We start from the raw sequence: 14,827 nt of genomic DNA, 5'->3' as shown, positions 1-14,827 counted from the left end.
TTGCAAAACTTGGATAACATGTGAATTGGTGATTAAACAGGAAATAACTGAGGCAGGCAGAGAGGCTTGGAGAAAGCTGGTGCTGCCAAATCAACATTTTCCATCTCCAGAATTTTGCTTTTGCAAAGCCAAAATACCTAGGCTTTGTACCTCTTTGAAGTGATGCATCACTCTGATGGTGGGTTTGACTGTGTGCAGGAGTTGGGGTCCTGCAGGAGATGGTGCTCAGTCCATACAGCCAATTCTCCATTGCCCAGCAGGCTGTGTTTTTAAAAAAGGAAGGAGGATGACTGTGAATCTCTCACAGTGAGTGTCCTCTCATGCTGCAGATGATTTAACTGTCCTAAAGGATGACGGTAGGAATCTAGTCTTGAAGGATGTGCAGATCTGGAGCTCTTTGGGGTGACAGTTTTTCCAGGCATCACCACAGGGTTCAGCTCACCCCACTGGGGTGCTGTTGACCCCAGGCTAGGCAGGACAGGAGTGCTTTGGGAGCAGGCAGGGATGGGAGAGGGCTGGTGCATTGGCAGCTGCTGAGCAGGGCTGTGAGTGCCTTTGGCACCGGGGCAGAGCACAGAGATGTGGGTTGCTGCTGAGTGGGCTCAGACAGATGGGGCACCTCCAGAAGTTTTGGGGCAATGCTGAGATGGAGAGCAGAGGAGGCACCAGCAGCCAACACAGTGTGCTTGGCTCCCTTGGAGGGTCATACTCCTGAAGTCTGGGAAAGGCAGATTCAGCAGTAACAGGAGGTTCTAGGTGGAGGTTTGGGCTGGTTTTTCCTCAAAACTGCTGTTCCTCAGGAGCTGGAGGGGGCTCCTCTCCTGGGGAGTCCTCCTGTGCTCCTGGCTGCACTTCCCTGGCTTGCAGATGCCTGCAGTCCCCTTCCTTTGGAATGAAAAGTGCTAAGAGGGCAGCTGATCAAAACTGACTTTTTTACAGCTGCATGGGACAGCACAGAGCACTGTCACAGTGTACTTGATTGTCACCCTTGCGCCAAGAATGACACAAGAACAGACGAGGACACAGCAAAAAAGAAAGAAAAGAAGGCTTTAATGGAAAGCAAACTTTGGCTTGAATAGACTGACATGACACCTTCTATTTGATTGGTTAATTTATAAAAACATCTTTCTCACACACTGTCCTTGAGAGGGACAGAAAAGTAAGGTGGAAAAACACCACCTGCAGATTGTTTAGACTAACAAGTTATCACATTACTACAACTCCCTAAAAAATCTCTCAAGCCACTGTGAGAAACGATTGCCATTTCTCTCTCCCTGACCAGGCTGGCATCCACACTTGATCACCAGCCTTCCCATGCTCCACTTCAGCACTGCAGCTTGGAGTTTTTGGAGGGAAGGAGGGTTGGGATGCCAGAAATCCACCTCTGCTTCCCGTGCAGCTTTACTGTGCTGTCCTGTGGTGTGGCCCTGTTCCACTTGGAGTGGAACAATCAGAGTGATTGCACCGCGATCTGGTGATTTACAGGCAGAGCCATCCTGTGCCAATAACTGCCTGGCCATCAGTGCAGTTACTGGCTTTCCTGATGTTCTCCTCTCAATAGCCCTAACACAGACAAGGAGCTGCTCCCCAGCTGTCCAGGCTGAGATGAGAGGCTCTGGCTTGGCTGTGGTGTGTGGCGAGTTCCCGGTGTCCTTAATGGAAGCTGACAGTTGACATCCCACTCCATCTGCTCCCAATTTATGCCTCGAGATTTATTGTCTCTGGAAAGGGTAAAATAAAGACTTGTGCAACACAACTAGTGGTTCTGAAAGCTGTAGGGGAGGTGTAGCACATCAAAGCCAAGCTCCCTCACAAGGTCTGCCTGGGATGGACCACAGCCTGTCCCTCAGGGTGTGTAGCTGTCACTTGGTCCATGCTTGGCCTCAGTAGCAGAGGGACTTTCAGTGTGTTTCTACAGCCTGAACTTGAATTGAAATTGAAATTGTAAATGAATTTCACTCATTTACAGCCATAAGAGATGCACAAAGTCTCCTGGCCAGACCCAGAAGCCTGGATATTCCGAGGAAGATGCCAGAGCTCTTGTTTCTGTGTCGATTCTTCTCCTAGAAAGGGTTAAGCCCTGCAGGTACAGAGTGGTGTAGCATCATAATGGTCCTTTGTGTCAGTTAGAGCCACTGACTGGGGTGGGAGGAAAACCCTTCTGTCAGGAAACAGCAGTGCTTGGAGTCTGGCTCCTGTAACTCTGGAGCAGAGTCCAGCCCACTGTGGACTGACTTTTTAACCAAGACAAAATCAAAGAGACCTCAGCAGCAGGGTAGGCCCCTTGGGAAGCAAAGCAGCTGCAGCCAGGAAGGGTGGAAGCAGCAGAGGCTGCTTCAGGAGCTGCTGGTGGAATTGGAGCGAAGTGTGGAGGGGCTGAAAGTTTGCCAGAAGGCTTTGATGCTCTTGGCAGGTTTATACAGCTGCAGGTCACCTGGGGACTTGCAGCCCTGGCAGTCACAAAGTGGGGGAAGAAGCTCTTTGGTGGGCTCGAAGGAGTTGTGCCAAACTGCTCCAAATTCTGCTTTTCCGGCAGTGCAGAGGGAGGAAAAGGCAGCATTAATCACTGAGGACAGTGGAAATAACAAATGGAGCATGAGTTAGGGTATGAAGGAAAGGGATGACATGAGAGAGGTTATTGTGGAAGTTCTCATGAATCTCACCACCATTTTACCTCCTTATCTGTGTGGTTGTGCTTGGAAGTTTGATTTGTTGTGCCTTTACAACAGAAGAAACAACCTAAAAATAAAACTAAAAATCTGCCAAAGCAAAAAAGAGGGGGAGAGAAAAAAGAAAATGTTGGAGTAACCACTTGTCTGTTTTTCTCTAAAATCTAGGAAATTCAAAAGTGGCATCTGGTTGTAGATATTTGCAAGTAAAAGCTGTAGTATTTTGCAACCTTTTGGGATAGTTCAGGGACAGAGAATTGAGGATATGGGTATGACAGTCATCAGTTGCATAGAATGAAGCTGAGAAATGTCACGTTTGCTGCTAATGTGCCTGGAGGTTAATTTATTAACCGCCACCTGATGCCATCTCCCCTCAATGCAGGACTCGGGCATTTGGGAAAAAAACCTCAGTAAAATTACTAATCTAGAATTGAATGACCAGGGAGAAAAAAATATTCACAAAGGAGGACAAGTGTTTATCAAAATTTCTGATTTGCAGGAAATGTCAGAAATCTGTTGTTTCGATTAGAGCTCCGTTGAGCTGCTTGTATTGCATTAAATGTGTTTACACTATTTATTGGCCATTATTAAATGGCACATTTTAAAGGTTATCTATTCTGCTGTAGAATGTGAGCAAAGTTTCTATAAATAAAATGTTAACATTTTTATTGGCAGAACAGCTTTAAACTTTTTTTTCCCTAGAAACCCAAGTCTTAAATGTGCAGCTCTGTTTTTAAAGCCTGGGGACAAAAATCTGCAATAAAAGCTTCTTTAATGGCCCTGATCACAACTGATTGATAGCTTTTCCAAACTCTGTGGCATTCCAGGTGAGACAGATGTGTTTAGTATTCTTCCTTGCAAAAAAATCTAGACTGTCTGACTTTGTTTTGCAAATAGAAATAAAAAGTTTGTTATTCTTAGCCATGTACTTTTGGTAACGTGAAAACTACTCAAATTTTTCTGCTCGACTAAGAGATGTGCTACAGGACACACTTTCTTATCATTAAAGAGGTTTTAAAGAACTGATGCTTTTGGAATGTAACTAAGAAAATTTTCATTTTCATACTCTTCTTGTGGATGTTCAAGATCATCCCATTTACAGCCCATGTCCATAAGAAGCATAGGAAGTAAGGAGAGTCCTGGGCTTCTCCAGACCAGGCAGCCAGATTTTTTCAGGAGCCTCCCAGCTGGGCAGCTCTTGGCCAAATAAGCAGCACTTGTGTCTGTGAGCTGTGAGTTACAGAATCTGGGAACCTTGGGCTGATAAAGGCTGAAATCACTTTCCATTTGCATCAGGGGAGATCTGAATCAATCCTACAGTGAGAGCAAAACAGGAAATCACCGATTCAAAAAGCCAGATTTGTTGGGTAATGATAGAAATTTAGCCACTGGTCATTTCACTCTGTACTGTACAAACAGGAATGGTTAAAAGCTTCCTGAAGCGGTTTTTAGATAAACATGATATTAGAGAATGTTAGGAGAAGGCGTGAAGAATGTAGCTCAAGTGGCAGCATCACTCTTTTGTTTTGGGTTACAGTAAAAGACTACTTAATTTTTTTTTTCTCATTGGAGTGCTATGATTTGCGAGAAAAGGGGGGACACACCTCATTCACAGAAAGGGAGGTTTTGGCATGAACAAATATTCATTAAGGACCACATAATGAAAATGCCTTAATTTTCTCTCGAATCATAGTTTTTCTAACCACTGCAGGCATGCTCTGGGGTTTCCCCCCTCCCTCACTCTCTTTTGTAGATAATTTTCAACACTTGCGCAGGTAACCTCTGGGGCAGGTGCTGTACCTGCAGGATTTCTGGGTGTTTGTGTGCCAGGTGTACTGCAGCTCAGTGTTGGCTTCTATCTGGAGAGCCCAGTACTAGTACAGAGATGATGTCTGGGTTTCCTTTGGCTCCTGTTTTGGCCATGCAAAGTATTACAAGTGTCCTTTCAAACTCAAAGACAGTAAATGTCTGCACTGAGTTGGCTCAGGTTAGATGTTTTAGGAAAAAGTTCTTGACCATGAGGGTGGCGAGGCCCTGGCACAGGCTGCTCAGAGAAGCTGTGGCTGCCTCATCCCTGGAAGTCCATGCTGGACGGGGCTTGGAGCAACCTGGGACAGGGGAAGGTGCCCTCCAAGGCAGGGCATTGGAACCAGATCATTTTTAAGGACCCTTCCAATCTAAACCATTCCATGGTTATATACACAGCATCTAATTTGAAGATAAATTTTCCAAAAACATGAAAGGCCTAGTCCTTTAGGAATTCTCACCAGCTCACAAAAGCACTGGTAAAATAGCAGTGAAAAAGCTATGAGAGGTGTATATGGCTGGTGTTACGGCTGATTTCTGGTATTTTTGGCACGTGTGTTGATTAGCATGTGAATGGTTAGTGGACTGAGAGACATTATCAGCTAAATAAGGGTAGACAGGCTGGATTGCTGCAGCTGCTGTGGGAGCCCACTGAGCACAGAACAGATTTGTGATGTCTCTGTGCTGAAGTGGCACAGCCAGGCTCTGGCTGATGTCCTGCAGCAAACCTCCGGGCCTCAGGGCCCCACGGAGGGCAGAGCAGGTGGAAAGGCTGCTGCAGGTCAGTCTGGCCTGAGAGCTAAAATTCATCCTCGGCTCTGGCTTCAGGCCCTGGGGTGTGCCTGAGTGGGGTGCCTCAGAGCTCTCCTCTGCGCAATGCCCTGTTAACCTCCGACGGAGCAGACATGCGTCAAGAGCTAGGTCTGACACATCCATAGATGTTTCACTGCAGAACATCTGGCAGAGCCCTTGCCTGCCTCTTCAGCATATGCTGCCTCTTATCTTCACTTCCTCTCTGTTGTGTTTGCCTCTCTCCCCTTCTGATAGTGTTCCACGCTCAGGGTGATCAGAAGTGAGGTCAGATGGAGAGGAGCAGAATTCCCTGAAGTTTTTGGGCAGATGTCACAGGAACCTGCAGCAGACAGAAGCAGATGTTTGCATCTGTGTGGAGCTGGAGAGGGAGGCTGTCCTGCTACAGAGTTGTTTGTAGATCTGCTTCAGAGGATATCCAGCATCCAAACTTGGGAACAAGTGGTTTATCTGATGTTATTCAAGTTAGAAAGGGCAGTAGGACAATCCACAGGCTGCCTTTTTGTCTTTAGCTGGGAAACAAAAAAGTGTTTAGCTTGTATTGCATAGAAAGGTGTAAAATTACAGACTGTAGAAAAGAAGCAGAAATGGCTGTTGAAGAGATAAAGCTAAAGCTGAATCCTTTATTTCTCCAGCCTGCAGGTCACACGGCTGCCCTTCGTGTTATCTGTGCAGGCAAATGATAGTGTGGTAGCTAATGGTGAAGTAACAAATTCCTGTCCAGACTTTTAAATACCTTCCTGCAGTATTAATGTGAGCTGCCCTGTGAAATGCAGTCTGTATCAGTAATCCTGCTGACAGCTGTTTGCCTCAGCCCTCGATTCACTGCTCATCCGGTGCCTGCCGATTGCCCTTCCCGCACTGGCATTTCTCTGTTTCCATGGCACTGCTTTGCATGTGGAAGCAGCGCTGGAGTGTGTGCCTGGTGCATTTTACTGTCTTAATTGTTCTCATCTGGGAAAGAGGTATCAGCTCAAGTGGCTCAATGAAGTTTGTCAGAAATGAGGTATGAATCAGTGACTGCAGCTACCCAGAAGCCTGATGCTGGGGGCTGAAGACTTGCTGCAGTATCACTTTAAAAAAGTGGAAAGCAGGTTTGTCTTATTCTGAGCTTTATTTTGCTTTTTCCTACAGTTAGGAGATTAAGCTGTAAGTTTAGGGTAATATCTTCAAGAATCTCGATTACTTAGAAGAGTAAATTGCAATTTTAAAAGCTAATTTTTTCTTGCCAATGATTCAGAGTGTTGTCTCTGGTGCCTTGATGAGAACAGCTGCTGTGCTGGTGGGTACATGCAGCAGATAGGAAGGGATTAAATCTTCCTAGAGAAGTATTTGCCATGGGCACTTTGTGCCACGTGTAAGCGGACCCCAGATCTTTCATGTAAAGAAGGACAACTGCCTGACTACGTATGAGTCATGTTAATTGTCCTGTGACAATTGTACCTGGCAAACCTTGCTGTGGTGTCAGAGAACCACCACAAAAGATGATTTGATCTCTGTTTAGTGCCCCACTGTCATGCAGTAGATGTTTCCATGTCAGCTGCATTTGAAGAAAGTAAGGAGGCAGAATGTGTCCCTTGACTTTGACACCTGTAGGTAGGATTAGTTTACAAGTGTCTTGGTTTGAAAACTGCAAAGGAAGGTGGGAACCTCTCAGAATGGAAAAAATGTGACTCCCTTATAATAAGTCTGAAATCATGGGGCTGTCAGGCAAAGCTATGGGAAAAGGAGCAGCAGTTCTCTACTGTGTGTAACAAACCAACAATCAAACAATCAAACAAGCCAACAAACCAACCATCCACCAGCCCCAGCAGAGCAGAGCCCGGCCCCAGCTGCTCCCGGCCCCAGCTGCTTTCCCTCTGCTGCAGTTCTGGGCGCGGCCGCCAGGGGCGCTGCTGGCTCCCGGCTGGGCAGGGGCGGTGATTCCCCGCTCCAGCAGGGGGCGCTGTGGCGCGAGCTCGGCCGTGTCTCCCTCACGCGGCGATGGCAGCCAGGCTGGGCGGCGACGGGGCTGTGGGGGAACCTTGGAGCGGAGCTGGGAGGGCAGGGGCCAGCGGGCCCCAGAGTGCACAGGAAACGTAGCAGAAACTCTGCAGCTCCAACAGAACCACCAGGTGGACACGGCATGCTGGGTTAGAGTGTAGCAAAAAAACTTATGGCAGCGGCAGCCCGGCTTCTCTGTAGGAGAGACGTGCCTGGGTTTTCCCCTGAGGCACCCGAGCAGATGGTGAGGGTCCCTTCCAGTGAGGTTGGGTGTTAATAAGGTCCCAGTGCATCGGCTGCTCTAAAGAGTGAAGGCTCACTCACAGCAGGAGAAGCAATGGGAGGACAAAAGCTCCATAGTGGCAATGAATCCTCTGGGCAGTGACTGCAGACCAGTTGTGCCTCCTCCGATGCCAAGGGCGAGAGGAACCGAGCCCAGGCCCTCACCACCTGGCCAAAATACCATGGTATCTCTACCCTTCCAAAGAGAAAGCCACCCAGGTAAGAGAGTAGCCAGCTGGATCCTTCCCACAACTTGGCTGTTTCTTTTGTCTCAAATACCAGTCATTATTGTCCCTTAGCAACAGGTGGGAGAAAATTCCATTAAAGAAACAAAAGGAAAAATCATAACCCTCCCAACAACAGGCTTCTTGAAATGAGGCAGCATTTTATATGCTCCAAGCACAGCTACCACTGATTCCAAAGATACTAGCCCTGCAGCAGATGAGTCTTACAGGTTCCTGCCATGCATCCTTTCCCTTTTCTCTGAAAAGGGGAATGCATTTGCAGCCTTTTGTGCAAGGATCAAAATTCTCCTCACTGCAAAGGTTCTGGGGTGTTTGGCAGCCAGACTGCAGTGCTCAGATGTGCTGAAACCCCTGTGTCTTAATCCCTGTGCCCCTGAGGGTCTCCATGCAGAGGTAGGCTGAGCCCATGAAGGATGGGATAAATGCTCACCTTTCCCAATCACACTGGAGGGCTAACGGATGTCTCTGCTGCTCAGGGGGCTGGGTGTGAGCCAAAATAGAAATGGATTTTGGGCATGTGCCCATGGTGCTGCCCAGCCAGCTCACCAAAGTCACACAAGGGCTGTGGGGAGTCGATGGGCTTGGGACAAGCCTCTGCATACTGGATGGGAATAGCTTGGTTACTCAGGCCTACCCTGCCTGGCTGCTCCAAGAAACTCTGGAGAAAAGAGGACTGCCGAGGGCAAAAATGGGATTATGACCAGAGGACTCTTGCTTGTCCTCCTGCATTTCCCATTTCTCCTCATTTCACTGTTTTGTTTGAGTTCCCCAGATAAATGAAGCAGAGATCAGCAGCCCCTGTCACTGCACATCGCCTGGGTAAAGGGGGTCTTTCTTGGGACAGTCTGGTTGGCAAATCCTCCAGTGCCATCTGTGCCTCTTGGGTGGCACAGACACCCAGAGTTGTGCTTCCACAGGATTTATGGGGATTGGTCAGGAAGTCTTCAACATTGATATAAGGGTTTGTAGTCACCCCCACAAAAAGGACTTTTTAGAGAAACCTGTAAGTAGTGTTCTCTTCTCCAATCGAAAGTACTAATTCTGCATTAAAAATGTATTAACACAAGGAAAAAAAGGCATTTGAAATGCCTTGTTCTCCTTGTGAGATCACCCTATAGATATGGTCCACTTAATTGCAGTGCTTAATTGAGACAGCCACTTTTAGTGGGACATCTCCCAGGGAGCCGTTGTAGCCTAATGATTACCAATGCCAATGGTTGTCGCCTAATCAGGTCAGTGCCATAAATCCCTCTTAACAAGAACACATTCAGTGAGTATCAAGTGATTAAACAGTGTTTAAACAGGTGTTAAATAAGTGTGGGAGGCCATGTTTAAACACAGGGAAAACCAAAATAAAGTGGAAAGCAATTGGTGCGAATCTCAAACATAAAAAGTGCTATTTTTGTCCTTTTCATTAAGTGCAGGGCTTTCTCTGATCAGTCTCAAATCTCACTTGGAATTTTTCATCTTTTATAGTGGAATGAAGAGTCTTGTGAATGAAAGCTGGCCAAAGGCTTAGGGAGTCAGCACTAGCTCTCATTAGTAGAGAGTAGGGCTTCCCAAAGATCTTTAACTACTCTAGGAATTTCTGTATATTCTGGGATGGATTTTTTGGGGGCAGATGGAGGGGAGGGGTAATGTTTTTTAGTGATAATTGATATAGCATAGCTGTAAAATAGAGTGATAGAGATGCTGCTGGGCCAGCTGAATCCTTCTGTTGCTATTGATTTAACAGTCTTAGGATCATGTGGAAAGCCAATAGTGTGTATGGACTGCCAGAACACTTGTGCTGGGCCCTGTGCTCTGCTGCTGTCCTGAATACAAATGGCAGTTGTCTACCTTTGTCCCCTCCCCAGCCAGAAAAGCACCTCCTTCTCCCATGGCACAACTTACCCTGTAATGGGAAGGTTTGCTGTGTCAGGATTCTGCTGTGCAGGCTGTGTTCTTCTCCATTTTTGATCTGATTATGTGCCCTACAGTCCCTATTGATTTATAACAAAATCCAGTTGTGACATATTTGATGAGTGTGCAGTGCTGAATTAAATTTGGGAGAGAAGCTTAATCAGTTCTCTCTGTAAAGATCCAGAGGTGGGCATTTTCTAACAGAAAGCTGCTATTCAATACCTGACAGAAATCTTATAGCATCAAAGTGAAGCCTTTGGAGTGTGGGAGCTTGCTGAGAGCCTGGAGGCTGTGAGTCCAGTGCACTGGTACCATGTGAAGTCCATACAAGTGCCTTGTGCATCCAAAACAGCTGCTCCACAGCTGCCTTTTCCTCATCTTGGTTTTCTAAGAAACATGTCTCTTTTCAGAGCATTTTCATGGCCCTGATTGTTCTAACATTTTGTTTGCAGACTTCTAGGTTTTCACAGCTGTTTTCCTAGCAACCGTGTGCTTGTGAGAGGAGTAATTTCGTATTCGTTCAGTTGCAGTGCAGAGAGTCTTTGGAACCATTGCTGCAGGTCAAAAGGCAACTGCTTTGTTATTATTTTTATTTCGACATGAGGTTAGATCCCAGGGCAAAAGAGCTGTAGTGCAAGGAGGTACCAACTCTGTTCTCTTGATGCACTCCCTATTTATTAATCAGCAACTGGAGCTCTGTCTGGTCCTTTGGTGAAAGTTTATTTTACCTTTGAGTCTGGTTTTGTTTTCTGCTTGGCCTTCAGTAGTGTAGAAAATCAGAAAATGTTCGTCTTTTACCCCAGAACAAGTTTTATGCATTGAATCACTCCACTGTACTAGAATAACCTTTCTTAAATTCACAAAAGTGTAATTTGAGACCTGATGTAAGGTTTGGCAAACTTTTTTTAATTACACTCTAGCTCCTATTGATGTTTATAAAAATAAATAGCTAAAACAACACCCTTCTCTCCTCATGCCATACACTCATTTAATGGATCATTAGGAGTTGGAAACACAGATAACCCTGTATTTTGTTACACAGCAAGCTCCATATCCAAAGATGTTTTGAAACTCACAGGAAGCATGGCTGGCACTACAGCAGCTAATTGATTTTTGCAATGCTTCTCCAGATTTGCAGTACATAGCCACCAGATGCAAAGAGACAGGTTATGATAAATCTTTAATTAGAGCCATATTTAGTACTGCAGAACTAAAAACTTCCACAGAAATGGTAGAGTTGTTACCCACGTGTATTTACAGCATCAAGATATGTTCCCGAGCTGGGTGAATTTCCAGTCTGTCACAAAACTGAAATCTCTGTTGTTTAAAGTGTTCTAGTGCATTACTGAGAGATGCAGCTTTTTTTAAATTTTTTTTAATTTTTTTTTTTTTTTTTGTATTTTGAATTTGTTTTTCATTTGTGGATGAACTTCCAAACAAGCATAGGATTTAGCCCTTTTTCTGGAAAAAACAAACAGGCAAGCTCATAAATGACAAAGTAAAGTCTGGAATGCAAGAAACTACTATTATTATAATTTTCATCCTGTTAAAGCAAGTCTGAAGCATAGTGAAAGTTAGTGGTCTGGTGGTCCTACCAGGGATTTAGCAAGGACAGAAAATAAATGCTAATCTGAATCTTAGTCTAGGGGTGGAAGTATAAACTCAGCCTTCCTCTTCAGCTGGAGGTCAGTGGGAGTTAAGGTGTGAGTGCTCCAGGAGAGCTTGTCTGGCACTGCATCCAGCCCAGCTGCAGAAGGACAGAAGGGAAGGCCATCAAAATTCATCTTTGGAGTCTCAGCTTCCTTGCCAGACTTTCCAGAAGCACTCTTTCCCCTCCACAGTAGACCCCACTAAGGTGGCCATCCTTTGCTTTCCTCTTGCTTTGTGCCGTGCCTTGCTTTACTCTGTTTGTGCTAGAAGCCCACCTTGCCTCAGGTCCTCCAGGAGCACAGGAAGGAAACTTGGCACTAAGTAAAGGTAAATCCTATGTTTGTCTGTTCTCACTTCATTCCCAGGGCAGTGGTTCCTCCTCTCCTTCTGCTGTGCACCAGGCCTTGACTAGCAGAAAGTCATTCCCAATCTGCTCCAGTGCAAAGCAGCATCAAAACCTTCTTTTCCCTGTTCCCTCCTGCAGTGCTGGTGTACATCAGGACTAGGCTGTTAGACCTGTCACATCCATTGACTATGAGGTGCCCACTGAGGGGCTGTGTGATAGGAGAGGTGAGGATGTGGGGAAGGCAACACAAACCTCCCTGAACTCTGCTCTTGCTTGCACAAGCCACAAAACAACCTCTTGAAATATGCAAAAAGGTCCGTGAGATAACGGAAGGATTTTGCTACCTGAGCACCAGAGGCTGTGCCCTTGTAAAAAGGAAATAGGGAGGGATGGGTGTGCAGTTCGCCTTGGCTCCCTTCCAGAGTCAGAGCACACGTGGAGAAGGAGAGAGCAATGCCAGCAACTGGGAGAACAGTGGCTGGGAATGTGAGACTGGGAGCAGAACAGCTGTGAAGGAGCTAACTGGGAATGTTAATGTGGAATGTTCAAGTGGATACTGGACATAGCTGAAAGATGAGGTTGAGCCAGCAAACTCAGGAGAGATGCAGAGTAATGGCAGAAATATAAATTAGCATCAGATTCTTCTTAATAGATGTTAGAGTAGCTCACTGCCACATGTCCAATTCTTTGTGAAATTTGGCCACTTCCTTTCTTGCTCAAATGGACACTAACTGAGCCCTTTTGAAATTTTGGTCCCCATGATGAGTTGAATGCTTTTGAAGTAGTGGATGGGATCAAAATGCTGTAATTTATTCCGAGCCTGAACTGTTTCCTTGGCAGCAGCCATCCTTTGGGGCATGGCTGACTTGCTTTATTCCCTCCCATCCTGCTGGTCCCCTGCCTTTCTGTAGTAATGCTGTCTTGGTTTGTAACTTATTTTAAGGGCTGCTTTGGCCTGTCATTTGGTTCCCATCTTAGAGGATCAATGCTGTTCAGTTCATCCAAATAGAAAAACTTTTTTTTTTGGCCTTTCCTCTTTGTTTTGTTTTGGTTTTTTTTTCCCTGTGTGAAGAATCCAAGAGATCTCACACTGATCCCCCACAGCAATGTTCTGTTTCTAGAGCAGGAGAGAGGTGATTGGGGACAAAACCCAAATAAACCAAACAAACCCAAACCTTGCAGATTTTCAGAACTGTTTGTCTCAAGACTGTGTAGATAAGAAAGGAAGAGCACTTTTTATTAAAGGAAGGAAATTTTAGTTTGGATGACTAAAATAATGCCAAAGAAAGCAGATGAAAGGGTAAACAGAAGAAAGAAAGAATAGGTGCCATTGACATAGAGAAGTAACAAATCCTGGGAATAGGAGGTGCTTGGTGGAAACAAACACAGAATATGAGGAAAATGGAGAAAAGATAATTCTCCCTCGAGCCTAATGAACCTTCCAGTCTGTCAGCTGCCTTTCAGAAAATCCATAAGGATTTTGGTACCAAATTTAAGGCTGGATTTTCAGCATTACTTCCCTGGCATCCCAGGTTTGCCCCCATGGCAGCTTCCATGGATGGCTCAGCAGCAGTGGCTGAACATGAAACAACTTCAGACCAAGTTCTGTCATCTAGACCTCCAGCTCCCCCAGCCCCAGGCTCCTGTTCATGTCAGATGAGGCAAGAGAAGGTAGGATTTACAAGCTGTAGCTCTTAGTGGGTCACACCAGCACCAAAACCAACACTTTCAGAAGACCTCGGTCTGCTAATGGGAGACAAACCTTATGAAAATAATCTTAAAATTAGACCTGACCTGTTTGAAAGTAACTGGTGAGGATCTTGTTGAAGTTGTGTATTTGAAGACTGGTCTCAGCAGGTTACAGGTTCATGGACACCTTCTCACAGTGCAGATACTCAGTGATGTTTGTTGAAGCCAGTGATCTTTGTAGGCTCAGTGTTCCGAGCTGTGTGTATTTATGTACCAGGCTTTTGTCTGTAGCTCCTTGGACATATTTTGGCATTTTTCTGGGCCACTAACAATGTGGAGACCCGTGTTTGCTTTGTTCTCAGTTGGTGCTTCCTGGTCAATAGCAAAAGAAAGCTGCTTGTGTTAACAGTTGACAAAGTAAACTGTGGTACAGGGCCAGCAAGCTGGGTATTCTCTTCTCCTGAAAGGTGTGCTCCATCAAATGCTGGCTTCAGTTTTCTCACTTCAGTCCCTTTCTGTTCTTTTTTCAGGGAGAAGTTGTTGACTTGCACTTACAAGTTTAATTGCCTCTGAGAGAGGAGTTGTAGCTCTCTTTTCTTGCCAAGATGGCTTTTTGCATGTGCTTTATAAACCAGAAGCTGAGTAACCCAGCTGGAGATGCAGTGAATTCCTCAGGAGCGTCTGTGCCACAGGGGAGGAGGCTCGAGGTAGAACACAGCCAAAGCCTCGGCTTCCTGCTGGGAATGCCTCATTTGCAGGGGGTGTGGGAGGGGGGGAATGAAAGAGAAAACAGGTCTCTGGGTGAGAGATCAGAATTGAAAGGAAAAGGAAGACTCACTGCTGGATGGAACTGGTGGCCAGAATCCACTTCTACAAGGTGCAGATTCATCTCCCCCGTGTTTCAATCCCCATGTTTGGATGGAAATCTGGAGTAGAGAAATCTGAACACAGTGTTCAATAGAACTCTGTTCTTCCTGCACTGGAAACAATTCCCTTTAATGGGGTAAACAGCAAATACTAGTCACTTGTCTCTTTGGTGCATGCCTAATGCTCTGCCTTCCAGAGAGCCTTTCCATGCTTGTGGTAGCAGGTATAACTTATTCTTAGCTATGGAAATCCAGAATTGGGAGGCTGATGTCACCATCTCTGCTGTTCTTTCTGTATTCAGTTTCCTGCTTTTTCAGATCTGTTTCCAACCTGTCTGTCTCCACATACTCCTTCCAAAAATAATTCTTTGTGATCTGACAGGCACATAGGGACCTGAAAAAGAAAGTAAGCTGAGGATGACTGGAGGTGCTGATGAAAGGCAATCAGCTGGAGAGAGCAAAGCATCAGATGTGATCTGTCTGGCATGTGCCTAATTATCCTGTGCCTTCAGGCATGCAGCCGGGCAAGAGCCGGGAAGTTCACTGAGCAAGTTCACTTCATTTCCCTGTGCTGCTTTT

The 14,827-nt window shown here is 45.8% G+C and overlaps 1 protein-coding gene across 5 annotated transcripts in view; it reads left to right on the top strand.

Moving 5' to 3' along the window:
• Window positions 1-14,827, top strand: part of PLCB1 (phospholipase C beta 1) — a 354,560-nt gene that overhangs the window by 72,857 nt on the left and 266,876 nt on the right. For 2 of the 5 annotated variants that reach the window (XM_053972199.1, XM_053972200.1), the window contains one exon: window positions 13,913-14,089. The exons of the other annotated variants lie outside the window; for them this stretch is intronic. In XM_053972199.1, coding sequence (XP_053828174.1) covers window positions 13,988-14,089 — 102 coding nt within the window. In that variant the 5' untranslated portion in view covers window positions 13,913-13,987. The remainder of the gene's footprint in view (window positions 1-13,912; window positions 14,090-14,827) is intronic. 5 annotated transcript variants of the gene reach the window in all.

The sequence above is a fragment of the Vidua macroura genome, chromosome 3, assembly GCF_024509145.1.
Source record: "Vidua macroura isolate BioBank_ID:100142 chromosome 3, ASM2450914v1, whole genome shotgun sequence".
Lineage (NCBI taxonomy): Eukaryota > Metazoa > Chordata > Aves > Passeriformes > Viduidae > Vidua > Vidua macroura.
This window is presented reverse-complemented; position numbering and strand designations above follow the sequence as displayed.